This window comes from Schistocerca piceifrons, chromosome 1 (genome assembly GCF_021461385.2).
Source record: "Schistocerca piceifrons isolate TAMUIC-IGC-003096 chromosome 1, iqSchPice1.1, whole genome shotgun sequence".
Taxonomy (NCBI): domain Eukaryota; kingdom Metazoa; phylum Arthropoda; class Insecta; order Orthoptera; family Acrididae; genus Schistocerca; species Schistocerca piceifrons.
The window spans coordinates 356261589-356288401 of record NC_060138.1 but is presented as its reverse complement, the minus strand read 5'-3'; the positions used below and the strand labels follow the sequence as shown (position 1 = coordinate 356288401).

Below are 26813 nucleotides of genomic sequence, written 5' to 3'. Positions count from 1 at the left end.
AAGTAATATTTTATCACAAAAAGAAAAAAATATAGCAAATGAAATGAAGGAAAATGGGAAATGTGAGAAGAGAGGTAATTTGAAACATGGCCTGGATGGGATTATGAGCAGTATCTGCAGTTAGAAGTGGCGAGTAAGGGAACTGTGTCCGGTCATTCAGTACTAATCTTGTACTGATGGACATAAGTTTATTAATTTCCATTATTTCAAGACAACTCATCCTTCCTTTACGGACGTGATGTAATTCTTCATGTTTTATCTTGTAACTATGGCCGTCTTTAAGCACATGGTCTAAGTTTCCAGCTTCTGTATATTACTTGCAGTTGTGGCAAAATCAATATAGGTCAGTCTGACAGGGCAATATGCACCTGCTTGAAAGGACGTCACAGAAGTTGGAAACTCAGAAAAGGGGACTAATCTTTTAAGGACCACCTACTTAAAGAAGGCCTTAGTTGCAAGATGAAACATTAAGTATCATCAGATCCATAAAGGAAGGAAGGCGAACTATCTTGGAACAGTGGAAATTAATAAACATATGTCCATCAGACACATTTAAGCATTAACTATATGTGTTAAATTATTACTTTATGAATGAAAACAAACACAACACTGGCGTCATACTGTACAATATTTATTACTTATTTCGGTTGTTACGCCATCCTCAGATACAAACTGACAGTGATGATACTGAAACATATCACCTAAGTTAATTGTTCAATTTATTTTGTTCTATGAACAATTGTTGTAATTTGTATATAGTTCATTATTTAATGTATCATATTTTAACTTAGCTAAACAATCTTACGTTGCATTTACGCTGAAACAATCTCTCTTGTTGCAAGTGAAATAGTGATCTTGTACATATGGTAACTGTTTCCGCTGTGTGGTTAAGGTTAGCCGTGCCCCCCTTCCCTGGCCAAACAAGGTTAGAGAATATGTTATTACTTTTACTAAACTATGAGCAAAAAGTATTTTTAACAAATCACAAAATTCCTTAGGAAGTGAAACAGATAAAGAACGAACTAGAAAACCAGTTTAAAGGACTTTATGAACCCAAAAAGTTTTGTTACAAGCAACATGAGCTACTACTCATAATCCATCCAGGCCATGTTGTAAATTATCTCGCTTCTCAAATGCCCCATTTTCCTTTATTTCAGTTGTTATATTTTGTCTTATTGTGATAAAACATTACTTTGTACAATCACAGCTGCTTCATTTACCTGATTAACCTCACTAGTATATCAAATGGTTCAAATGGCTCTGAGCACTATGGGACTTAACATCTGTGGTCATCAGTCCCCTAGAACTTAGAACAACTTAAACCTAACTAACCTAAGGACATCACACACATCCATGCCTGAGGCAGGATTCAAACCTGCGACCGTAGCAGTCGCGCGGTTCCGGACTGCGCGCCTAGAACCACTAGTATATCATATCCGTTTTAATTTAGGACCTATTAAAGACAAGATTATTTAGTTCGGCCATCCCTTTGGAACATATCACCAAAGTTAATTGTTCAATTTATTTTGTTCTATGAACAATTGTCGTAATTTGTGTATAGTTCATTATTTAATGTGTCATATATTTTATCTTAGCTAAACAATCTTACGTTGCATTGACACTGAAACAATCCCTCTTGTTTTATTCGTAAACCTAACGTTAACATTTTTCATCTCTGGAAATGGAGGTGCTCTATAGATGCACTAGTTTAAAATCTGTGCTCCAACGGAATTTCGCTGCACAACATACTTACGTTTGTACCTGATGTTGGTGTAACAGCCGAAAACCGGTTTTCTGAAATAAATAACAAATATTGTAGAGTACGACATCAGTTTTGTATGTGTTTTCATTACGTTTAAAATATTCTACCAAGAACCGACGGAATAGTCAATCAATGCAATGTAAATTATCACTGTTTCAATAATACAATTAGTGCCTGAAGTATCTACCTTAGACAGGTCTGGATTGAATAATCTCCAGTTTCCTCTTTCATGTGTCTCTTTCTTAATTTGCGGCTAACTTGAGTCATTTCAATGTCATCATCCAGCATTCCAAGTCTTCTTTTTCCTCTCGTCCCCTACAATTGTTCTTCGATGGCTTCTCGCTGCTGGAAAATTCGTCGTAGCATATATCCCAGCTAAGACGTTTTCCTCATTTTTATTCTTTCCATTAATTTTCTGTCCTCTCCTGCTATTAGAAATACTTCATTTATCATTCTTGTCCGTCCATTTTACTTTCGGAAAATTTCTTCACAATCACCTTTCAGAAGTATCCCAGTACTTTTCCTCTTTCTATATACCCATGGGTCACTGCCCTGTACTTCACAGACGAAACTCTCGGCAAATCGCTTAATCCCATCGGAATTTCTATTGCTGTCAATAAACCTTTCACCTTTTTATAAACCCCTTTGTTCATAGATATTCCATTTCTTGTTTCCTCCGTACAGCTTTCATTTTTTGTCACCAAATATCCTAAGGACCTAAAAAAATCTACTAATTCCGAGGACTTACCTTTTTATGGTATTGCCGTGAAACCCTCATGTTTTCTGATTTTTATCAATTTGGTCTTTCCAAAATTTATTAATTTTATTCTCTTTTCCCCCGTTTTGTGGTTATATTCATCATAAGTTGTAATTCTTCCTCTGATGCAGCGAACACTGTTTGGTCGTCTGCATACTTGATTGTCTTCAACTATTCTCCTGCTACTTTTATTCCTCACCCGTTCTCTAATGCTTCGCTGTGACTGTTAGTCTGAAAAGAGTAGGTTGCAAATAAAATCCTCATCTAGCACTTCTTCCAATACTCGTTTCGTGTGTTTGTTCATCGCCAGTCCTTACTATCCGTCTTTGTTTTGCGAAGAATTCTGTTATGAATCTTCAGCCCTTCTCGTAATTACGAAAGTATAAAGACAACCATTGCTCCTCTCCCTCCCCACTCCCCCGGCCAAACATGCGTAGAAAATGTGTTATTACTTTTACTAAACTATGAGCAAAAAGTATATGTTATCAAATAACGATTCCTTAGGAAGTAAAACAGAAAAAGAACGAAGTAGAAAACCAGTTTAAAGGACATTATGAGTCCAAACAGTTTTCTTGCAAGCAATTATAGCAGCTTTAACAATATTAAAAGCAATGTCTGTCATTTTCTATAACAGTTTGCAAGGCTATTATCACAGAATCGTCGATTTTCTAAACTGGTATTACATGCGTTACACGAATAACAGGAGTCAAGACCTTTCACCTTTGAAGGACTACACCAGTATTGTTCATACTGTATCCTGGGTTTTTTCCCAGAGAGCTGTCGAGATAAGAAATGGACAATTAAAATGAACTTTGCTGCAAACGTAGGGAGAACCATGTGGAAGGCCACGAGCGTGCTGATGACGCAAGCAGTCACTTGCCGTCAATCTTGCTATTCACCTTCCCATCAAGTAGGAACTTCAAGTTCGGGCTGTGGCCTTGGATGACACAAGGCGCCAGTTATTTGCATGTCTGACGACCGCTAGCGATTTGGTGATCGCGCACATATGGTAACTGTGTTCGCTGTGTGGTTAAGGTTAGCCGTGCTTCTACGGAACCGCAGTACTTCTTCAAAACCACTGTGAGGCAAATGTCTGGATTTAAGCCGGCTGAATAAAAGGTCCTGCATGTACATGTGAATGTTCCTTAAATCACTGACTGTTGTGGACCGATGGGGTGGTGCATTGTCTTTCTTCCATAATTCGACCATACTCTACTGAGAATATTTGACATGAATTCCATGTTCTTATGCTGCTGGTTCACCAACACTTCACTACAGTGTGAGAGCTGCCTCTTAAGGCCTGGATTTCAAAGTGGATGCCAAACTTTCTTCAGCACAACAGTATACATTTGACAATGTTTTCTGCTCACAAGGAAAATTACTTTTCGACTAAATTATGAAGATGTTTGTATCTCTTCAGAATATCTACACTTTTGAGACAGGCCTTGTCAGCGTTAGTCATCCTGGGGTTGAAACAAGAACTTAGGACTGTGTACACCGACTGAAGTGTATCTGTGCCCGCAAGAGTATTCATCGTAGTTCAAAGCTGCAGACCAATGCAAGGTGTTGTATTGCTACCTTCACCTGTGCTTGAGGTATTCGTCTCTTCATGTTTTTCAAAAGCTTCCTAGGTTCAGCACCAAAAATTCCCTTTCGCTCAATAATGAAGTCCTCATTTCCTATAACTTGGAGTCAACGTCACATCTCCTACAATTTTGCACAACACATCGTGCCGAAGATGAGGCATTTTGGAGAGATCGTTAAAGCGGTGAGTCAATTAAACTGCGTTTATTCATAGGGCGCAAGCATAAATATGGAAACCACCAAATACAGCCCAGTTTCACAAACAAGTAAATCAACATGACGTCTACTTCGTTCGAGACCATGTGACGACGTGCAAATGCGTTTCTGACAACAAAGCAGGACCTGAGAACATTTATTTCAACATGTATTCAATAATATTTTTACTGTTTTGTAAAATGAAGTTTATGATAGTGAAGGTGTAGGGTAACCAGCATTCGGTGTTAGATTGAAAGTTTTTAGTTGGCTGCACCAAAGAATGTAACTGTCTAAAATTTGGCTTACTACTCGTGCAGTGTGAATTCAATTTTTCAATCTGTAATATGTGACGTGTGCGTAAACGTCACATACCCCATTTTATAACTGGATGATAGAAGTAAACTGAGCTGGCATCCTATTGCTACGTGTTTGTGAAACTAAAGTACTCTATTTTGTGGCTCAAATGGCTCTGAGCACTATGGGACTTAACTGCTGAGGTCATCAGTCCACTAGAACTTAGAACTACTTAAACCTAACTAACCTAAGGACATCACACACATCCATGCCCGGGGCAGGATTCGAACCTGCAACCGCAGCGGTCGCGCGGTTCCAGACTGTAGCGCGTAGAATCGCTCGGCAACTACGACCGGCGTCTATTTTGTGGTTTTACTATTTATACTTGCTTACTATGCAACTATGCAGTGTAGTTGATGGGCCGAATTGTACATATCTCCCAAATGCACCCTTTTAGAAAGAGCTTTTATACAGGGTGTTACAAAAATGTACGGCCAAACTTTCAGGAAACATTCCTCACACACAAAGAAAGAAAATATGTTATGTGGACATGTGTCCGGAAACGATTACTTTCCATGTTACAGCTCATTTTATTACTTCTCTTCAAATCACATTAATCATGGAATGGAAACACACAGCAACAGAACGTACCAGCTTGACTTCAAACACTTTGTTACAGGAAATGTTCAAAATGTCCTCCGTTAGCGAGGATACAGGCATCCACCCTCCGTCGCATAGAATCCCTGATGCGCTGATACAGCCCTGGATAATGACATATTGTATCACAGCCGTCCACAATACGAGAACGAAGAGTCTCTACATTTGGTACCGGGGTTGCGTAGACAAGAGCTTTCAAATGCCCCCATAAATGAAAGTCAAGAGGGTTGAGGTCAGGAGAGCGTGGAGGCCATGGAATTGGTCCACCTCTACCAATCCATCGGTCACCGAATCTGTTGTTGAGAAGCGTAGGAACACTTCGACTGAAATGTGCAGGAGCTTCACCGTGCATGAACCACATGTGTCGTACTTGTAAAGGCACATGTTCTAGCAGCACAGGTAGAGTATCCCGTATGAAATCATGATAGCGTGCTCCATTGAGCGTAGGTGGAAGAACATGGGGCCCAATCAAGACATCACCAACAATGCCTGCCCAAACGTTCTCAGAAAATCTGTGTTGATGACGTGATTGCACATTTGCGTGCGGATTCTCGTCAGCCCACACATGTTGATTGTGAAAATTTACAATTTGATCACGTTGGAATGAAGTCTCATCCGTAAAGAGAACATTTGCACTGAAATGAGGATTGACACATTGTTGGATGAACCATTAGCAGAAGTGTACCCGTGGAGGCCAATCAGCTGCTAGTAAAGCCTGCACACGCTGTACATGGTACGGAAACAACTGGTTCTCCCGCAGCACTTTCCATACAGTGACGTGGTCAACGTTACCTTGTACAGCAGCAACTTCTCTGACGCTGACATTAGGGTTATCGTCGACTGGACGAAGAATTGCCTCGTCCATTGCAGGTGTCCTCGTCGTTCTATGTCTTCCCCAGTCGCGAGTCATAGGCTGGAATGTTCCGTGCTCCCTAAGACGCCGATCAATTGCTTCGAACGTCTTCCTGTCGGGATACTTTCGTTCTGGAAATTTGTCTCGATACAAACGTACGGCGCCACGGCTATTGCCCCGTGCTAATCCATACATCAAATGAGCATATGCCAACTCCACATTTGTAAACATTGCACTGACTGCAAAACCACGTTCGTGGTGAACACTAACCTGTTGATGCTACGTACTGATGTGCTTGATGCTAGTACTGTAGAGCAATGAGTCGCATGTCAACACAAGCACCGAAGTCAACATTACCTTTCTTCAATTGGGCCAACTGGCGGTGAATCGAGGAAATACAGTACATACTGACGAAACTAAAATGAGCTCTAACATGGAAAGTAAGCGTTTTCGGACACATGTCCACATAACATATTTTCTTTCTTTGCGTGTGAGGAATGTTTCCTGAAAGTTTGGCCGTACCTTTTTGTAACACCCTGTATAAATGTTTCGGGAAATTCGACGACGTCCTCTTTTCGTAACGTATTCGAGCCTCGTGATTGAGGGCAACCGCGATCACGTGATACAACGAAGTCGGTCACTCGGGCGCCACAGCGTTCTACAAAAAGACGGGACGCGGGCCATCATTTCTCTGAAAGCAGAGTGTGAGATGTGAGTGAAGTACATGTTCCACAGGTGATTATAGACTTGAGGTTTTCCCATACAAAGATATCAATAAGAGTGTAGTGTATGCGTTTTCCGGAAGACTTGCATTTTCTGATTCCCTCGATCAACTCAATTTTTTTATGATTGAAAGGTAGATTAATGTAAAAACTACGGAAACGCAACAAGTTCGCTTATGTTTAAAGCTTATGATATCTGCTGGGAAATTACTTATCTTGTTTCCACAGCCAGGTATTAAGAAACTGTCTATGTTGCTGTGAAATATATTCGGAAATGTTGAACTCGTAGACGGGGGGGACAGTCATGAAAAAGTTTGGAACCAAATCGACCCAATTCAGACGACCACGTGAACGCCTCACAGCACCAAGAGATCATGTACGTATAAACAAGGATGAGATATTTCATCTGTAGGGAAGAAAAATATGTGTTTTGTTCAACAAATCGAACTGTCTTTGTTTTATTCCTACGTGTAGTTTTTCCACAATCATGCTACTTATTTTTTGTGTATTGATATACATACAAACAACGAACAGGATACCTATAGCATCATTGGGTAACCGAACGCAATATTGTTTTGCTGGTACGTATAATTTGTGTCATGATCGTCGCATATCACTGTACAATATCGATTCATTTCAGCGCCAGCATAGTTTCCTCTTTAACGTTCGAGCTCGGTTGGGCTGTGTATGTGTGGAAAAGAGAAGCTTTCCATCGGACTGAGGAGCCCGACAGTAAATCTCACTGTATCAGCCACGCACCCATGGTTCGTGGCCGAGTTGTGGCGTAAGTCTGAACCCCGCACCCTACCACATTTTCTGTCTCGGCTGGCGACGTCAGGAGGGCGCCCACTACCCTCTGGAGATAAGTGAGTACGATAATTAGGCTGCTCTGCGTTGGCGTTTTGAGGACCGATGAGCTGGCGCCATTAGAACGTTGGAGCGGAGCCTCTGTTTCGCCTGAAAGCATGATTCAGCCAATAATTGCACCAGTTCGCCTATCATTGGGTGCAGATGAACAGGCCAATCAAAAATACAACGGTTTCACTCTCGTATCGACTTCGGAAAGTAAATTGTATGTGGTGTACGCAGAAGGGAGGAGTCTGCTGTCTTTTTTCCGACTTTTAGAAAATTTTGTGACATTTCTCTGCTGTCATGTTGGCAATACTAGAGGAAAGTTCCCTATTATCGGATATAGTTTTTAAACTTAAAATTACCAGTAAATTATAAGTCTTAATCTAAGGAAAATGTGCTATACTACTACCACGGAATATTTAAATAATAACATTGCAAAAAATCTCATTTAAAAGCTTGCAAAGTATCATAGTCGACCCCTGCACGAAGCTCGTAACACCACCGTAAGCGAGCTATGCACTTCATGAAGGTCTCTTTAGAGGTACCAGTTGATCACAGCTGCTTGCAGTATATGCACTCCCCGTTCCCTTCCTATTCAGATGATGAGTCTTTCAACACAGTTTCATCAATGCTTGAATCGGAGTCTTCCTCGTCATGATCTTCCTTCTTCTTAACTCTCTGGTTCTTTCTTACGGAAAACTTCCTTTTGGAAGAGCCAGATGTTGAAGCTCTGATAGAAGCATCAAATGATGATCCTGAAAGAGATTTTTAGTGGTGTATTCCCTGTAGTCTTGGTACTTGCTTTCTAGCTCTCTTTAGCCGGTGACTCGTTTTTAAAAGGCGATAAAATCAACACTACTGTTTTACCGGCTGTTGGCGTTGGGTTTGATGGTGCAAGTACAGAATATGGTCTACGTTGAAAAGTAGAAACCACTGTTTCCTGCATTCCATGAACTGCAGTCGACAATGGCACTGCTGTGGCTTCTGAGGCCTTAACCCCATTTATAGCTGATGGGCAAGGAGGAAAATCCATAAGTGAAGAAACCAGGAGGTCACGAGGATAAGTCCTACATTTTTTGAAACCGTTTGCAGCCGATTCCATTGTTCTCGCTCTATAGTACGTCCAACCCATTAATGGCCCAACGCCATTTGTCTCTCAAACACTAGAAATGTGGCATCTGAAAAAAAATTCGGAACATCTGTTTGTGTAAAGTGAAGCCAAATTTCGGGTACCAAAAATAGTGCAAACTGTTACTACCCGCTATTAGGGACGATTCCTTACTTCTATTTTTGACACAACTTAACCGTTAACTGAACTGTGGACGACACGTTTTATCTATTAGATAAAAAAGAGCATGCTTCAAACCACTGTCTCTTTCGAAATACTTTGAAAGTACATCGTACCTGGCAAGGGAGAAGGACTTCCAACTGAAATCGTACAAAATGTTTATCTTGAACACAATGCAAAGACAGCAGTGGGGAACGAAACGTTAACAGCACCGGCGCCAGATTCACAACGCATCGGAAGCAATAGCCTGATTTTTCCCAGCTGTTTGCTAGAGGCAAGCAATCGCACAACAAATTCAACTGTTCTTTAGGACAATTGTATGTTAAGTACATTAACGAAAGATCGTAATTTTTTTCTCCAAGACTGTGAGGGTGGAATAAATCGATGTCTTCTAAATAATTTCTGGTTGTAGAACGTATCATAGACAAGATTAAGAAGAGGAAAATTTTAGTGATTGTACCCAAAGTGCTTTTGTGTGACAGAATGATTGTCCTTTTAATTGTATTTGCTGGAAGATAGTTAGGGCTGCATGGTCCTCAGGACTGGCATGCACAGTTGCCTAATTTGACACTTGTAGATTTATTAGTAGGGATATATATGACCTTATACAGTGCAGCAAGGGAGCTTGTCGCTCCGTGAGACCAGCAACTATACATCTCGTCCTTACGTCTTTTGAAAGGCGCATTGAGTTGCGTATTCTGAAAACTCGTTTGACAACCTCATTTAAATCAACAGTGCGCTACCAGAATCTCCATCTTAGCTCAGCCAGTTATGTACACGCGTTGCATAGACCCCTAAAACTTCGAACGCTTCCAGCTCACTAACTAAAATTATTAGCAATTTGATTTAAAGTAATTTGTACTTTGTTGGTTTTAAGTACACCAACTATTTGATAGAAAAAATAATATTCTGCTAAGAAATTATAATTCATTGGTGTAAATCTCTGGAAAATAACTAAATAAAGTGTGCTCATAACCCCACAACGGACAACAGCCTTGCCGCAGTGGATATACCGGTTCCCGTGAGTTCACCGAAGTGAAGCGCTGTCGGGCGTGGTCGGCACTTGGATGGGTAACCACCCAGGCCGCCATGCGCTGTTGCCATTTTTCGGGGCGCACTCAGCCTCTTGATGTCAACTGAGGAGCTACTGGACCGATTAGTGGCGGGTTCGGTCAAGAATACCATCATAACGACCGGGAGAGCGGTGTGCTGACCCTACGTCCCTCCTATCCGCATTCTCCATTGAGGATGACACGGCGGTCGGATGGTCCCGGTAGGCCACTCGTGGCCTGAAGACTGAGTGAGTGCATAACCCCACAGCAAGGAATGTTCCTTCATTTACCTATATAGGTATATATTCCATTCACTTATTATTTTGTCCCTCCGGGAGCAATGCATGACATTTGTAGTACATTCTTGGAGTCATAATTTAAAGCCGGTTCGTGAAACTTTCAAGTATTTCACAGTTCAGTTTCATCACCATTTGTGCGACACTCCCCCACTGGTCAAATAAACCTGTGACCATTCGTGCTGCCCTTCTCTGTATACAATGAGTATCCCATCAAGAAAAAATTAACAGATCACAGTTACATTCTGCAGCTGGTGAAGAGATTTTAGCGGTAATTCACTGAGTAATGTTTTACAGTGAATGGCTGAAGTACATCACGCAGTTCGCAGTACAGAGCCCTGACAGTGTAGTGCCAGTTGTATAGATCTCGTGTTTATAGGAAACAGAGAGGTTACTCTAATATAATCCACACATATTATAAAAACGTGTGTGTGTATGTGTATTTGGTGCACATATCCCCTACTGTCAATCGCTGTCGAGTAACAACCACCTGCCTATCATATGCTAAGAGATATGGCGTCATAAACAATTAGATGCGTGAAAAACTGCCGCCATATGCATATGCATGACATTTAAGTGTACAACTTCTGTGCTACTTACTTATTCTCAATACATTTCACATAAAGTATCCATATATGCTGCTAAATGCATCTATAAAGCCGGCCGCTGTGGCCGAGCGGTTCTAGGCGCTTCAGTCCGGAACGGCGCAACTGCTACGGTCGCAGGTTCGAATCCTGCCTCGGACATGGTTGTGTGTGATGCCTTAGTTTAGATAGGTTTAAGTAGCTCTAAGTTCTAGGGGACTGATGATGTCAGATGTTAAGTCCCATAGTGCTCAGAGCCATTTGAACCATTTGAGCATCTATAAAACATATCGTGGTATCCCACATTGTTCAGAAGATGTGACGTCATAAACACTGAGATGCGTGAGAAAGTGCTCATCATGTATGATGTCTTAACGCGTTTATTCTTTACTACCAAGACACTCCTACAGTTGAGTCAGCCTAAGGAAATTCCTGACAGCTGACAGCGCTTTTGACAGCCTTCAACTCCGAAGTGCAAACGACTGTAGCCGAAATGATAGCCGTCTAAAGTCCTGTGGAGAGGCGTTGTCACAGAGACATTTACAAAGTCACGTTGTAGACACGCGAAGCAGCTGCGCTGAGGGTGTAGAAACAGTCTGGGACCATGTTTCTTAATTTCGATATTGCACTTACACATCTGTACATTACGCATATTTCTTTGTACGACCGTTTCATAATTTCAAAGATGTTCTCACGAGTACATTGAAATGAAATTTTTTCGACACTTCAGTACAAACAGCCTTCATTTTTTGTTTTCATTTCTAATAGAATATTGGCAAAAAAATACCCAGGCAATGCGGAATTATCCAGCTAGTAATAATCTATATATATATAAAAGAAAGTCGTGTTAGTTGCACTATTTGTAACTCAAGAACGGCTGGAGCGATTTGGCTGAAAATTGGTGGAGAGATAGCTTAGAACCAGGAGACGGACTAGAATACTTTTTATCCTGTTCGACCGCTATAAAACGTGGTATAATAAAAACGCATCTGGCATGGAATAACAAAACGCAAATGTCAGCTAAACGACGGCTGCACCGATTTGGCTGGAAATTGGTGGAGAAGTAGCTTAGAACCAGGAGACGGACATAGGATACTTTTTATCCCGTTCGAGCGCTATAAAACGTGGTGTAACAAAAACGCAACTGGCATGGAATAACAAAACGCAAATGTCAGGTAAACGTCACTATAAAACGTGATATAACAAAAACGCATCTGACATGGAAGAACAAAACGCAAATGACAGCTAAATGTCTATGGTTAAGTATCAGTATATATCATTAATTAAAAATTTCGTTTCGTCATAATTTCTATAACATTGTCTCATCGAAAGACGAACTTATCAACAAAGTATTCCCAAACATCATTGCTAACTACAAAAGTAATGAATGGTTGAGTGAGCGAGCAATTTTAGCGGCTAAGAATAAACATGTAGATGACCTAAACTACATGATTCAGAATGAGATCATTGGTAAAATGCATTCATTCAAATCTGTTGACTGTGTAACAAATGAAGATAAAGCCACCAACTATCCAATTGAATTTTTAAACTCCTTGAATGTGCCTGGCTTACCACCGCACAATTTACGCCTAAAAGTTGGCTCCGTAGTAATAATGCTTGGAAACATAAACCAACCAAAACTGTGCAACGGTACGAGTTTGGTGGTAAGTAAATTGATGAACAATGTTATTTACGCGACGATACTCAAAGGAAAATTTGAAGGTGAGGAAGCTCTCATTCCGACGATCCCGATGATCCCAGCCGATATGCCGTTTGAGTTTAAAAGACTTCAATTTCCGATCCGTCTTGCATTCGCCATGACCGTTAACAAATCACAAGGCCAGTCCTTGAAAGTTTGTGGTCTAAATCTGGAATATCCATGTTTTTCACATGGTCAATTATATGTGGCATGTTCACGGGTCGGAAGACCATCTGCGTTGTATATATGGTTCTCGGGCGAGACGTCGGATGTCATAGTGAAAACTCTACAATATTTCATCAGCGCAACTGGCCGACATCAGGTGCGACGAACACACTGATAAGGCATGACTATGGTTCTCGGGCGAGACGTCGAATGTCATAGTGAAAACTCCACAATATTTCATCAGCGCAATTGGCCGACATCTTTAGGTGCGACGAACACACTGCTAAGGCAGGACCAGAGCCCCCTATTTATGTCTTAGGCAGAAAGTGTGCTTGCGAGGAGGCGCCAAATTCGATGGCCAATAGCGACGATATCAACCGATAGTTGGAAGGACAGCAACGCCACCTACAGGATGAAGAACCAAAGACTTCGGCGCACGCGCGGAGGCTGCCGCTGCTGCTCTGCGCTGCCATCGGCCGCCCCAGCTACTTCTGTCGGAAGCCGCAATCAAACATGCGCGTCCGCGTAGGTGCGTGACTATCCTCCCGTTGTCAACAGAATATTTATGTTGCTGGCGAATCGGCATCCGTCGTATGAGCAATAATACTCCTCCCTGCTCGATGCGCTGATGAAATATTGGGGCGTTTCACTATGACATACGACGTCTCGCCCGAGAACCATATATACAACATGTCCGTCGGGACCGGCCAGAGTGGCCGAGCGGTTCTAGGCGCTACAGTCTGGAATCGCGCGACCGCTACGGTCGCAGGTTCGAATCCTGCCTCGGGAATGTGATGTCCTTAGGTTAGTTAGGTTTAAGTAGTTCTAAGTTCTAGGGGACTGATGACCTGAGAAGTTAAGTCCCGTAGTGCTCAGAGCCATTTGGACCATTTTTGTCCGTCGGGAAAGCCTCAAGCACCATCTGCGTTGTTTGTTCTTGCGCCTGATAATAAAACAAAAAATGTCGTGTATCACAAGGTACTTAACTGAAGAGTGGAAGGAACGCACCAAAAAACATAAAGAATGAAGAATCACTAAAATACTTAAGTTTTTTATTTGTATTTCCTAAAAAAAATTGTACTTAACATCCAAAATCCGATTATTCATTGGCTTTAAGGCGGAACAGAGTTCGCCGGGTTAGCTAGTAATAATAATAATAATAATAATAATAATAATAATAATAGCATCGCAAGCGTCAACAGCCCGGTGCAAATCTTTCAGTTGGACGCCCCTTCGACGACTTCGCGTGTCCCTGAAAAAATTACACCCGATGTTATCAGGATACCACCCGTAACAGGAACAGAGAAAGTGCAAGTAATAATCGAAATTCTCTGTAGCTTCTGTTTTGTTTTCAGTCGTTACAAGAGCCGCAACTGACTGTGCAGACGCCAGCGGGTGACCGGTTACTCGGCAGGCTGTCTGTCCTTCTACGGTGGCTGCCTGCTGCGCGGACCGGCCACCTGTCTGTGACAGGGCAGCGACCGGGGCAGTCGGCTCGAGCGAGAACGCCGGCTTCTTGCGGCCTCTTCTGTTCTGCCCCGCTCACTTCTCCGGCCCATAGCGTCCCGCAACTGCGTGGTTTTGCCGAGCGGCAGCAACTTTCTAAAGAGACTCCCGCAGTTTCCCTGTCCCCCCTCTGATCTACGTTTCGTACTGTCTTCCAAATTAGTACTTAAAACAGCCCGCCCAGTTGGCCGTGAAGTCTAACGCACGGCTTTCCGGGCGGGAAGGAGCGCCTGGTCCCCGGCACGAATCCGCCCGGCGGACTTGTGTCGAGGTCTGGTGAGTTGGCCAGTCTGTGGATGGTTTTTAGGCGGTTTTCCATCTGCCACGGCGAATGCGTGCTGGTTTCCTTTATTCCGCCTCAGTTACAAAATGTCGGCGATTGCTGCACAAACAAGTTCTCCACGTACACTTACACCACAATTACTCTACCACACAAACATAGGGGTTACACTCGTCTGGTGTGAGACGTTCCCTGGGGGGGGGGGGGGGGGGGGGGGGGGCACGGGGGGCCGAACCGCACAATAACCCTGGGTTCGGTGTGGGGCGGCGGAGAAGTGAAGTGGACTGCAGTAGTCGTCGTGGGGTTGCGGACCACTGCGGCTGCGGCGGGGACGATTTCCTATTCAATCAACACTGAACTGGAAACAATCATCTTTTGTGGATAAATGAAAAGCGGATAGGTGGTGTAAACATTTCTGTAATGTCCTCATTTTTCCGTTTTCCGTGGTTGCTTAGTTTCTTCAAAATTATTGGAGATGTGTTCTGTTCTTGCAATTCAATCAAAAAGGCAGTTTGTTTTTTGCCGTACGCCTTTCGCTTCTTTTATATAAATATCATCTTCAATGGCCTTTAATAGATGTTTGTTTCTATGTACACACATGAAGAATAGTGTTGCATCACCCCGGTTCCCAGAACTCCTAAGATAGACGTTGACTGTGGATATTCTATTGCAGACACAGTCCCTTTGACTGTATAGAGATGTCACTAAACCCGCCCAAAGACGTAAACAACCATGCATGAACAGCGCCTATTAGACGGAGGGGGTCCGACAGCCCATCAGTTCCAGTCATTCCACCAGGAAGGAGGTACACGGCTCGTTTTGTCTCTAGTTCAACCATGCCTGGACGGTCAATACCGCGGTTCGACCTCGTCCGCATTGCTTCTTTGTGCCAGGAAGGGCTCTCGACAAGGGAAGTGTCCAGGCGTCTGGGAGTGAACCAAAGCGATGTTGTTCGGACATGGAAGAGATACAGAGAGACAGGAACTGTTGTCGATGACATGCCTCGCTCAGGCCTCTCAAAGGCTACTACTGCAGTGGATGACCGCTACCTACGGCTTATGGCTCGGAGGAACACTGACAGCAACGCCACCATGTTGAATAATGTTTTTCGTGCAGCTATAGGACGTCGTGTTACTACTCAAACCGTGTGCAATAGGCTGCATGATGCGCAACTTCTCTCCCGACATCCATGGCGAGGTCCATCTTTGCAACCACTGCACCATGCAGCGCGGTAGAAATAGGCCCAAAAACATGCCGAATGGAAAGCTCAGGATTGGCACGTTCTCTTCATCGATGAGTGTCGCCTATGCCTTAACTAGACAATCGTCGGAGACGTGTATGGAGGCAACCCGGTCAGGCTCAACGCCTTAGACACACTGGCCAGCGAGTGCAGCAAGGTGGAGGATCCCTGCTGTTTTTGGGTGGTATTTGTGGGGCCGGCGTACGCCGCTGGTGGTCATGGAACGCGCCGTAGCGGCTGTACGATACATGTCATCCTCCGACCGATAGTGCAGCCATATCGGCAGCATGTTGCCGAGGCATTCGTCTTCATGGATGACAGTTCGCGCCCTCATCTTGCACCTCTTGTGGATGACTTCCTTCAGGATAACGACATCGCTCGACTAGAATGGCCAGCATGTTCTCCAGACATGAACGCGGTCCAACAAGCCTCGGATAGATTGAAAACGGCTGTTTTGGACGACGTGACCCAACAACTACTCGGAGGGATCTACGCCGAATCGCCGTTGAGGAGTGGGACAATCTGGATCCACACAGTGCCTTGATGAACTTGTGGATAGTATGCCACGACGAATACAGGCATGCATCAATGCAAGAGGACGTGCTACTGGGTATTAGAGGTACCAGTGTGTACAGCAATCTGGTCTCGCTATATGGTGGTACAATATGCAATGTGTGGTTTCCACGAGCAATAAAAAGGGAGGAAATGTTATGTTGATCTCTATTCCAATTTTCTGTGCAGGTTCCGAAACTCTCGGAACCGAGGTGATGCAAAATTTTTTTTGATGTGTGTATAATGAATACATTACATAGGAGTTATAAGTATATTACTATGTTACGTTATCCAGTATTATTCTCTTGTTTTTCTGATTAGAAACGACTTTTGCAGCATATGTTTCATGAAGTTACATTATCGTTTGGTGTTACGTATGATTTCCCCTGTTCGCAGTCCATGTGTGTAGTCCTGCAGAAATGTTTACTCGGTCTCCATACTCCAGATGGTCGATTTCCGGTGGTTTCTCGGTCACATTTACTACAATGCTTCAAGATGCACTTTCCAGTGTGTGCCGAGCGTGTATGTGTTTATGGTGCGTAGTGTCGCCAACTATGACGGTATTTTTGTGTTTCATCCTTCTTTGTGTGTGGTGTGTTTAGTTTGAAATTTTTTTCATTTGTTTTGTGTGTGTGTGTGTTCCTGTGTGTGTGTGTGTGTGAGTGTGTGTTATGTGTGAAGCTGATATTCTTCGTGTACATATGTGTGTGTGTGTGTGGGGGGTGGGGGGGGGGAGCCCTCTTCCTCCCTCCCTCTCTCCCTCTCTCTCTCTCACTCACTCTCTCTCTCACCCACCCCCACACATACACACACACACACACACACACACACACACACACACACACACACACACAAAATCTCCACTCACATAAAGAACAACACCTTCACATAGAACAAACACAGACACACATAAAAGAAATGAACAAATATCAAACTACACAGACCAAGCAAATAAAGGACGAAAGATAAACACACAGCGACGGTTGGCAACAATACACACTGTAAACACACACATGCTCAACACACACTGGAAAATGCAACTTGAAGTGTTGTTATAAATATGGGCGATAAAACGACGGAAATCGGTCATCTGGAACATGGGAACCAAGTAAACATATCTCCAGGACTATACACATCGACTACCAATATGGGAAATCGCAAATAACACCAAACGATGACGTTAGCTCACAAAACTTACGCTGCAAAAGTCGTTTCTAACCGGAAAAACAAGAGAATACCATGAGACAACGTAACATAGTAACACACTTGTAATTAATGCATAATGTACAGGGTGACAGTTACTGAAATATAAGAAATAAAATCTTCATAACTTCTGAACGGTTTGCGTTAGGACGTTGAAACTGTACAGTTGGCCGCAGAGCATGATGCGGGTTAGTATGCGCATGCATGGTTTGGTTTAGCGACGAAGCCGACTTTCATTTGGATGTGTTCGTCAATAATCAAAATTGCCGCATTTGTGAGACTGAGAATCAGCATTTCGCGATCGAGAAGTCTCTTTGCCCTCAAGGGCTGACTGTGGGATGTGCAATGTCCAGTCACGGAATAATCGGTGCGATATTCGTTGATAGCACGGTGACTACCGAACGGTAGGTGAAGGTTTTGGAAGATGGTTTCATACTCATTATCCAAAGTGACCCTCATTTCAGCAAGATGTGGTTCATGCAAAACTGAGCTCGACCCCATTGAAGCAGGAGAGTGTTTCACGTCCAGGAGGAGCACTTTGAGGACCGCGTTCTGACTCTTGGGGTACGCAGAGACCACTGCCATGGGTCTCGATTGGCCACCATATTCTCCGCATCTGAACTTCATGCAAGTCCTTTTTGTTGGGCTGTATTAAAGACACGGTATACAGCAACAATCCCAAAACCGTTGCTGAGCTGAAAACAGCCATTCAGGAGGTCATCGATAACATCGATGTTCCGACACTTCAGCGGGTCATGCAGAATTTCGCTATTCGTCTGTGCCACATCATAACCAGTGATGGCGACGATATCGAACATGTCGGAACCTAAATTCGAATATCTGTAGTGACGGTTACATGTTGAATAAAGGGTGTGCACGCCGCAGTTTATAACTAATTTACGTTTCTTTCCATACAGTTCAATTGTCACTCTGTATTATGTATAAAAAAACCTGTATTAAGGGCCGCTGAAGATTCATCATTTAAAGAAGCGAAACACGTATGAAAAATAACAAATTACGTTTCATTTAGTCGCAAAGACAGGACATACCTCCACGGATTCGTGTAGTGTTTGAATACGGTAATAACGGCATACCGCTTGCCTCGGGCACGTCGATTAAATTTTTAGGCATAGTGCTGAGAAACGACTCGAAATGGTAGAAGTACATAAGATCAGTTGAGGGCAAAGCGAAGGAGCGGCTAAGGATTATTTGACGAGCCCTGATAAAGTGCACTGCACCTGTAAAAGAGAATGCGTACGTAACACCGTCTGACCCATTCTTGAATACTGCTTGAGTCTTTGGGACACCAGCAAGTCGCATTAAAAAAAAATCGAAGCAGTTCAGGGGCCTGCTACTAGATTTGTTAACATGCAGATCGTTCATTAAGAGTGAGCTACGAAAATGCTCCATGAGCCTAGATGAAAATCCTTGGGTTAAGAAGAAGTGGTTTTTGAAAGAAAAGACACATTCTGCATACAAGAATGTAGTGTAGAAGGGACATTTTATGTAAGTCATTGTGCTGTGTAGATCTGTATGCATAGAGCATGTTGCTTACATGGTTCTGAAGATGATCAAATACTCACAATAAAAATAAATGTGCAACAGAGACGGCGGAGTAAAGGCTATATTTTAATTTTCTTGGAACGCTATTAAGACGTTTAGTATTGAGGGCATTGTAAGAGGGGCGTAGGCTTGTATACAGGCGTTCATGCAGTTATTGTCGCCTCCATTCATTTTCGTGTAGAACAGGAAAAGGAATGACCACCAATGGTGCAAAGTACGTTCCGCAGTCCTCAATGCAGTGGTTTGCGGAGTAATAGTCTAGAGAACAGTAGATGCCTGGTATAAATTTAAAAATTGAGATCACACAACTGAAGGGAATTGACTCGTCGCTCGAAAGCTCTGCTGCAATTCTAATACACAGGAGAATCAAAACTCGCGCACTCAGATGCAATAGCGTGATTCCTTGCATGCTAACGGTACAAATATGACTGTACCAAACTTCTGTTCCTGCATATTTTCGCCTAGAAAGAAAGCCAGTTTGGCAGCGGTGGGTAGTATTTTGCCTTGCAACACTCGAGTTGGAGGGTTCGATTATGGATCTAGGTGCAGCTTTTATTGTTTTCTAATTTTACAATGCGTGATATGGTAATTGCTGTCGCATTTATTATACGGCAATTAAAGTTTTATGCCAAACACGTGAACTATTATTTAATACTAACACAGAACTGAGGTGCAATGAAAGACATGCTGTCACTGATAGTCTGTTTAAAATATTACAACAGGCCGCTCTCACTCAATGTGATACATATGTCTAACTTTTTCATACTGATGAATTTAATCCTATTTATTTTCAACTGATTATTACTCTGTATGAGTTTTTCTGAATATCTGACGCATAATTGTTAAATTTGGAAATTTACGATAAGGTCTTATGGGACCAAACTGCTGAGGGCATCGGTCCCTAAGCTTACACACTACTTAACCTAACTTAAACTAACTTACTCTAAGGACAACACACACAGCCATGCCCGAGGAAGGACTCGGACCTCCGACCAGGGAGCCGCGCAGACCGTGACAAGGCGCCCAGGCCGCGCGGCTATCCCGGGCGACATAATTGTTATTTCCAACGTTTAAAAAATAGTTGTTGTAAGGTATGTATCATTTAAGAAACAGTGTTTGCTATAGCATTATTGGAGAGATCAAAACAAGGAAACAAAAGGAGTTACAGCTAGCCTCGAAATTCTCCAACTCGACTATTCTAATGCCAAACTGCCTACTGTACTAACTATACTACGCTAGCACACAGCACTAAATGAAGACACTTGTGAGACATGGGTTTACAGTGCTGCCAAGTTACATTTCTATCTGCCGAAAATATGTATAGGACGAAAGTTTGTTGGAGTCATTTTTGCACTGTTAGCATGCTACCAATCGCTCTATACAGTATGTGAGAATTTCGGTTCACCCTGTATATTCATGTGTTACATGTCTGATTACTACAACGAAGTGGGACATTTTATGGTTCTGTTATCCATAGACGAGAGGCAAGTATACACAAGAGCCATTCAGTAACAGACTTAACGACGATCATTAAGGAAGGAGTGAGCTTAAATGTGCGTAATAATGTAAAAAGTTCTGTGCGAAGTGTTTGTTGTATAGTAGGATATGTAACTGAAATTTATTTTAATATAAATGCGTTAGTAGCTAGTACTGGGACTTCATGTTAATCTACGAAGACGTTTTTCCATGTTAAATAGCTGGACAATTACCTACAATTACAAAATTGAATGTTTAATATTAGATAAGTGCCTAATGTATCTTGTCTTGACACATACCAAGTTACATAATAACGGGAAGTTTACTCACGCTGTAGAATAGTAGAGAACCTCTATAGGGATAATGTTTACAACAAACACACAGTGCTTCCCCTGGCGCTTACTGGTTGCCATTAGCGCTGATTTGAGGACGGTATTGCTCAGTAAGGCGATCTCGAACAGAAGATCTGCTTTAATTTACCTTGCTATAATGATAATACAGCAAAACTCATAACCCTATTTATTGAGGATCCTAAATCGTTTCAATATCAAAATACACTAGGCAGGGAACAGACTTAATGGGATTGACCTTAGCTTCCTAATGGGCCTAAACTGACAAATTAGGCTACTGTATGCATTCACGCAGTAGAGTATTTGAACTTCTGACAGAGGGTTACCTGTTCCGCAGAGCTACTCTAAGGGAGGGAATCTCACCGGCAAAGCCTTGAAAACTGCGACTGAAGCAGATTGTCGGCCGTAGTCGCTAAGTAGGTCCCAGGGACGCGCAGACTGAGGACGATGGCTCTGGGTCAGTGAGTGAAACCGCTGCTCCTTGGTGTAACCACACATTCGTAACAACGCAGCACAAGTGAAAGGAGAGGATCTGAAGGAAAGTCGGTGAGAAAGCGAGCTATGGCAGGTTATACTTTACAGAGCTACTCCCGTGCCAATCTATCAAGTACCGTTTCTGCTCTACATTTATTTTGGACCTTTTATTGATTTAATTGGGATCGTAGTATTGAGCGAGATGACACCACGCAGACGGTCTTGAGCCAGTTCCAGTTGCCCATGTTCAAATCTTATTTAGGGAGACTATGTCCGTTCAATGTTTTAACAGTAATTAATACATTTACACATAAAATCCATGGTCTGTTCACCTTCGTCCTTCGGTTAAAATAATTACCCTAGCAACGTTGCGTCAGAGAAATGAATTGTATGTAGTCAGCTGACGTTCAGCAAAGGTACTGACGCAAACCTACAGGAGATAATTGCCTCCTACTTGTGCCTCATACACGGCTTCACCTTCCATACATTTCGATTTTGAGAAAAACACTAGACTGGAAGAAGCGGTTTGGATAAGATTTCTTTGTGAACTTCAAACAGTAGAATATAAATTGAAATATTTGATCTTCAGTGTTGCGTCCCTTCGTGTGACGTGCGTTTGTATCTTTTCAGAATAAGTTGACACAGAGGCGAGCTTCAGTGATCATGTGGGCAGCTTGACACTTAATCGCTGCTGGAAGACAGTATGGCAGCACTTTCAAGAACGAAATTATTTTTCCAAAATACGCAGGGATGCCCACGGTGGTACTCAAACCCACACATTATTTCGCGAACTCGACTTACCGACTGCACCTAAGGGAGCCAGCTAAAACATGTATTGTGAACGAATAGTGGGATAAGATCACACGCTACTGATACTTGAATCTGAAAACGCTATTCCTCTCAATAACAGAATATTTGCGTAGAGGCAGCCAACATGCGTCATATGCATTAACAACCGCCAAGACAGTCCTCTGGAAACAGTACTAAGGAGACGAAATCTTCCTAAATATTCTCCACTGCTTTCGGAAAATAACAGAAAGGGAATACAGGATTCACTTGCACGGATGCGACCAGCGACGATGAAATCATAACAGCCGAAGGTCTTCTCACCGTAGCCTTGACAAACACATTACCCCTTCTGCGTCGGAGGTCTACTTACGTACGCCCGATCTCGGTAGTGCTGTAAGGGTTCAGTAGTTTTCGATTTCAGACAAGCGTTTGATTCACGATCACAGCTACGCTTATTATCAAACGTACAATAGTATAGGCTATTAAGTGAAGTTTGTGACTGGACTGAAGATTTTTTGGGAGCGGAGAACGCAGAAAGTTACGTCGGATGAAGAATTAGCGACAGATATAGAAATAACTTCGGATGTGCTCTGCTCGTGTTGTATGTAAATGACCTGACAAACAGTATTAATAGTAACCTCAGAGTTTGTGTAGATGACGTGGTTATCTGTAGTGAAATACTGCCCGAAAAAAGCTGTACGCATTGATAAGGTTTGAAAGTGGTGCAAAGTTTGGCAGCTTGCTTTAAACGTTCAGAAATGTAAAATCGCTCACTGCACAAAACAAAAAAATGTAGTAGCCTCTGACTATCGTACCAATAAGTCACAGCTGAAATCGGTCAGCTCATACAAATACCTGGGTGTAATACCTTGTAGGATCATGAAATGAAGCGATCTGATAGGCTCAGTCGTGGGTAAAGCGGGCACGATACGATGGTTTATTCGTAGGATACATGGAAAATGCACTCTATAAAAGAGATCGCTTGCAAATAAGTGTGCGACCCACCGTACAATATTGCTGAAGTCTGTGGGACTAACAGGGGACTCAGAACGTATACAGAGAAGGGCAGCACGAATAGTCATAGGTAATAGGCGTAAACTAGACCGAGAAGGCCTACTTACAAAGTTTCAAGACTGACGACTCCAAGAATATACTACAGCCGCCTCCTAGGAGGAGTTTGAGGTCAAGACAAAGATTAATTACAGCGCGCACATAGACTTTCAGTCATTATTCCGTTTCTCCATATGTGAATGGAACGAGAAGAAGCCCCAGCAACTTGTACAATGGGACGCAGTCTCCGCTACGCACTTCGTAGTGCTATGCAGAATGTAGATGTATTACGCCACGCTGTACCGCAGACAGCTGAACATTCCCAGAACTTACCGAGCAGTGAACGCCTATAAGCGGTACGTGCATTCCGAAGGAGCAAGCCTCAAATTGCATAAAGTATATGCCACAGTCACGCACAGCGGCGTTAGTTTATTTCCTGAGCTAGAAAAATAAAAATGAAAGTCAGATGTAGCATATAAGGAGTGAGGAGGCTTGGTCGTGCGGTAGCGTTCTCGCTTCCCACGCCCGGGTTCCCGGGTTCGATTCCCGGCGGGGTGAGGGATTTTCTCTGCTTCGTGATGGCTGGGTGTTGTGTGATGTCCTTAGGTTAGTTAGGTTTAAGTAGTTCTAAGTTCTAGGGGACTGATGTCCATAGATGTTAAGTCCCATAGTGCTGAGAGCCATTTGAACCATTTTGAAGTGAGGAGGCTAATTAGATTGCGCGCTTATGGAGTGACATCTCAGTTATGCCTCTGCATTCGTGATTACCTGTCGGAAAAATCAGTTCGTAGTAAGTGACGGAAAGTCATCTAATGGTATGTGGGGCTCCCCAACGAAGAGTTACAGAGTTTCTACTGTTGTTACTCAATGTAAACGTTTTAACAGACAATCTGAGGAGCCCTATTAGACTGTTTACAAATGACGTTATCGTTCACTGTTTAGTACAGTCAACAGGAAACCAAAATTAATTGTAAAATGATGTACAAAAGATATGTGCAGGGTGATAACAGTGGCAGTTGACCCAAGAATTACAATTACAAAAAAACTTAAATTGGAATCATGACAAAATGTTGTGGAGAAGCGAACGACAGACTGCGTTTTAATGGCAGAACACTTTGAGGCTGTAACAAAACTACCAAACAGACTGTCTGCACTACGCTTGGTACATGGCCTTCTGATGTATTGTTGGGAGGCGTGGGGCCCTTATCGGATATGACTGAAGTAGGATATTGAAAAAGTTTCAAGAAGAGAACCTCGTTTGATATTACCGCAAAGTGGGGAAGAGAGTGTCACGAACATGTTAAGTGCGTTGGTGTGATATTCTTTAAAACAAAGGCGGTTTTCCTTGCGGTGACATTTTCTCGAAATTGGTTCAAATGGATCTGAGCACTATGGGACTTAACTTCTGACGCCATCAGTCCCCTAGAACTACTTAAACTAACCTAAGGACATCACACACGTCCATGCCCGAGGCAGGATTCGAACCAGCGAACGTAGCGGTCACGCGGTTCCAGACTGTAGCGCCTCTAGAACCGTTCGGTCACCCAGGCCGGCTTCTCGAAATTTCAACCATCAACTTTCTCTTCCGAGTGCCAAAATATTTTATGACTCAGGTCTACGCAGGGAGAAATGACTGGAGTAATAAAACAAATCATAGGTCATACCGTAAGACTGAAGGGTTAATTTTTGCCAGGTGCTATGCGTCAGCCGGCCGCGGTTCTAGGTGCTTCAGTCTGGAACCGCGCGACCGCTACGGTTGCAGGTTCGAATCCTGCCTCGGGCATGGATGTGTGTGCTGTCCTTAGGTTAGTTAGGTTTAAGTAGTTCTAAGTTCTTGGGGAGTGATGACCTGAGATGTTGAGTCCCATAGTGCTCAGAGCCCTTTTTTTGCTATGCGTCAGTGGAACAGTGAAGAAATAGTGTGGAAGCGATTCTGTGAACGCTCTGCCAAATATGTGTGAATTTCAGAGCAGCAGAAGTTGTAAGCCGGAAAGCGTCGCGGAGATGGACATTCAACGCCCGTGCGAGACGTTACAAGAGAGGTATTGTGTATCGCGATGTTCTTCTCTGTTAAAATTTGGAGAGGGTATGTACTAATGTATTCTTTCCTGATACGTATATATCATGGAGAGACATAAAGTTCAAGTTAGAAAAGTTAGAACCCACACGGAGGCTTGCCAACAATTGTCATTCCCGCGCACTATTCGCGACTGGGAGACGAAAGGCGGGAAGTGACAAAGTACCCTCCTTCACGTGCGGTAGGGCGGTTTGGAAAGTATAAACGACGGTAGCTAGAGATCGGTTTCTACTCTCCCCTTGCTGTAGCTCCGCGGCGAGTGCGCAGCTGCGCGGCTCGGCTCACCTGAGAGCAGGAGGAGCAGCAGAGCGGCCGCTCGCGAAGACATGGTGGCGGCGACTGGCGCGCAACACCACGCCTCGCGCTCTGGCAGCCGCGGGCCGGCCTTGGCGGCCGCGATAAAAGTCAAGGGTGCGCCGCGCCGGGCCGGGCCGGGCCGGGCCAGCGGCCTCACCCCGCCACGCAGCTCGGCTCCCGCGCCCTCCCTGCGCTACAGAACCCCGCGTCGCAACCTGGCGTTCAGCACCGAATGTCTACTGTTACGTGCACAGTCGTTTTGCCCCTCATTGAGCACGGGTTCCGCAGTGGAGTGTCCTGCGGATGGGCGATGCTGGCAAATCATCTGGTGTGGGTTACCAACACAAGGATAGCGTACCAATAGGGACAAGAAAGGAGGCATGAAGGGCGCCAAAACAGAAATAACAATCATCCATTACACACGCACATCGTGATATGAGATTATAATTGCCATACTCAACTTATTATGACAAACAATATGTATCACGAAGGGCACACACAATGGAGTTTAAGAAATTACAATGGCACATCAACTCCGCTATGACAAACAGTGTGCATAATGAAGGCCGCACAATTTTACCAATGTAAGAAATTAAAAAGAATACTAGCATAAAATTAACTAAAATGCCTTGAAGGAAATGTTTATGAGAAGACTACGACTGGGCCGCAAGGGTGGTGGCAACACAATACTTAGGTGCACCAAAACGAACAACGGACACCAGGCCGCGTCAACAACGGACACGTAATGCACGCAACTACTCTCTCCGTTGTGGTTCCGCGCGTTCCACCCAAGTAATAGCTACCTGAAACATTTTAATGGTTCAAATGGCTCTGAGCGCTATGGGACTTAACATCTTAGGTCATCAGTCCCCTAGAACTTAGAACTACTTAAATCTAACTAACCTAAGGACATCACACACATCCATGCCCGAGGCAGGATTCGAACCTGCGACCGTAGAGGTCGCGCGGTTCCAAACTGAAGCGCCTAGAACCGCTCAGCCACACCGGTGGGCGAAAACATTTTAATACTTGGAACAGTACACCAGTGATCAGCAAATAAAAGCAACAATAACATGACATAAAAATACAATAAATTAAGAAAATCACATCATATGACTATAAGCTTAAGGTCTTTCGGTAATTAACAGATTACGAAACAGGTAAAGGGGCATGTGCCACTATAAAATCTTCCGTAA

General features: G+C 43.3%; 1 protein-coding gene across 1 annotated transcript in view; it reads right to left on the bottom strand.

The window, feature by feature from the left end:
- LOC124790833 (enhancer of split M1 protein) overlaps positions 1-25672 on the bottom strand; it is a 63122-nt gene extending 37450 nt beyond the window's left edge. The window contains exon 1 of the mRNA XM_047257814.1: positions 25606-25672. Within this exon, the coding sequence (XP_047113770.1) occupies positions 25606-25648 (43 nt within the window). The 5' untranslated portion in view covers positions 25649-25672. The remainder of the gene's footprint in view (positions 1-25605) is intronic.
- Positions 25673-26813: the final 1141 nt, after the last annotated feature.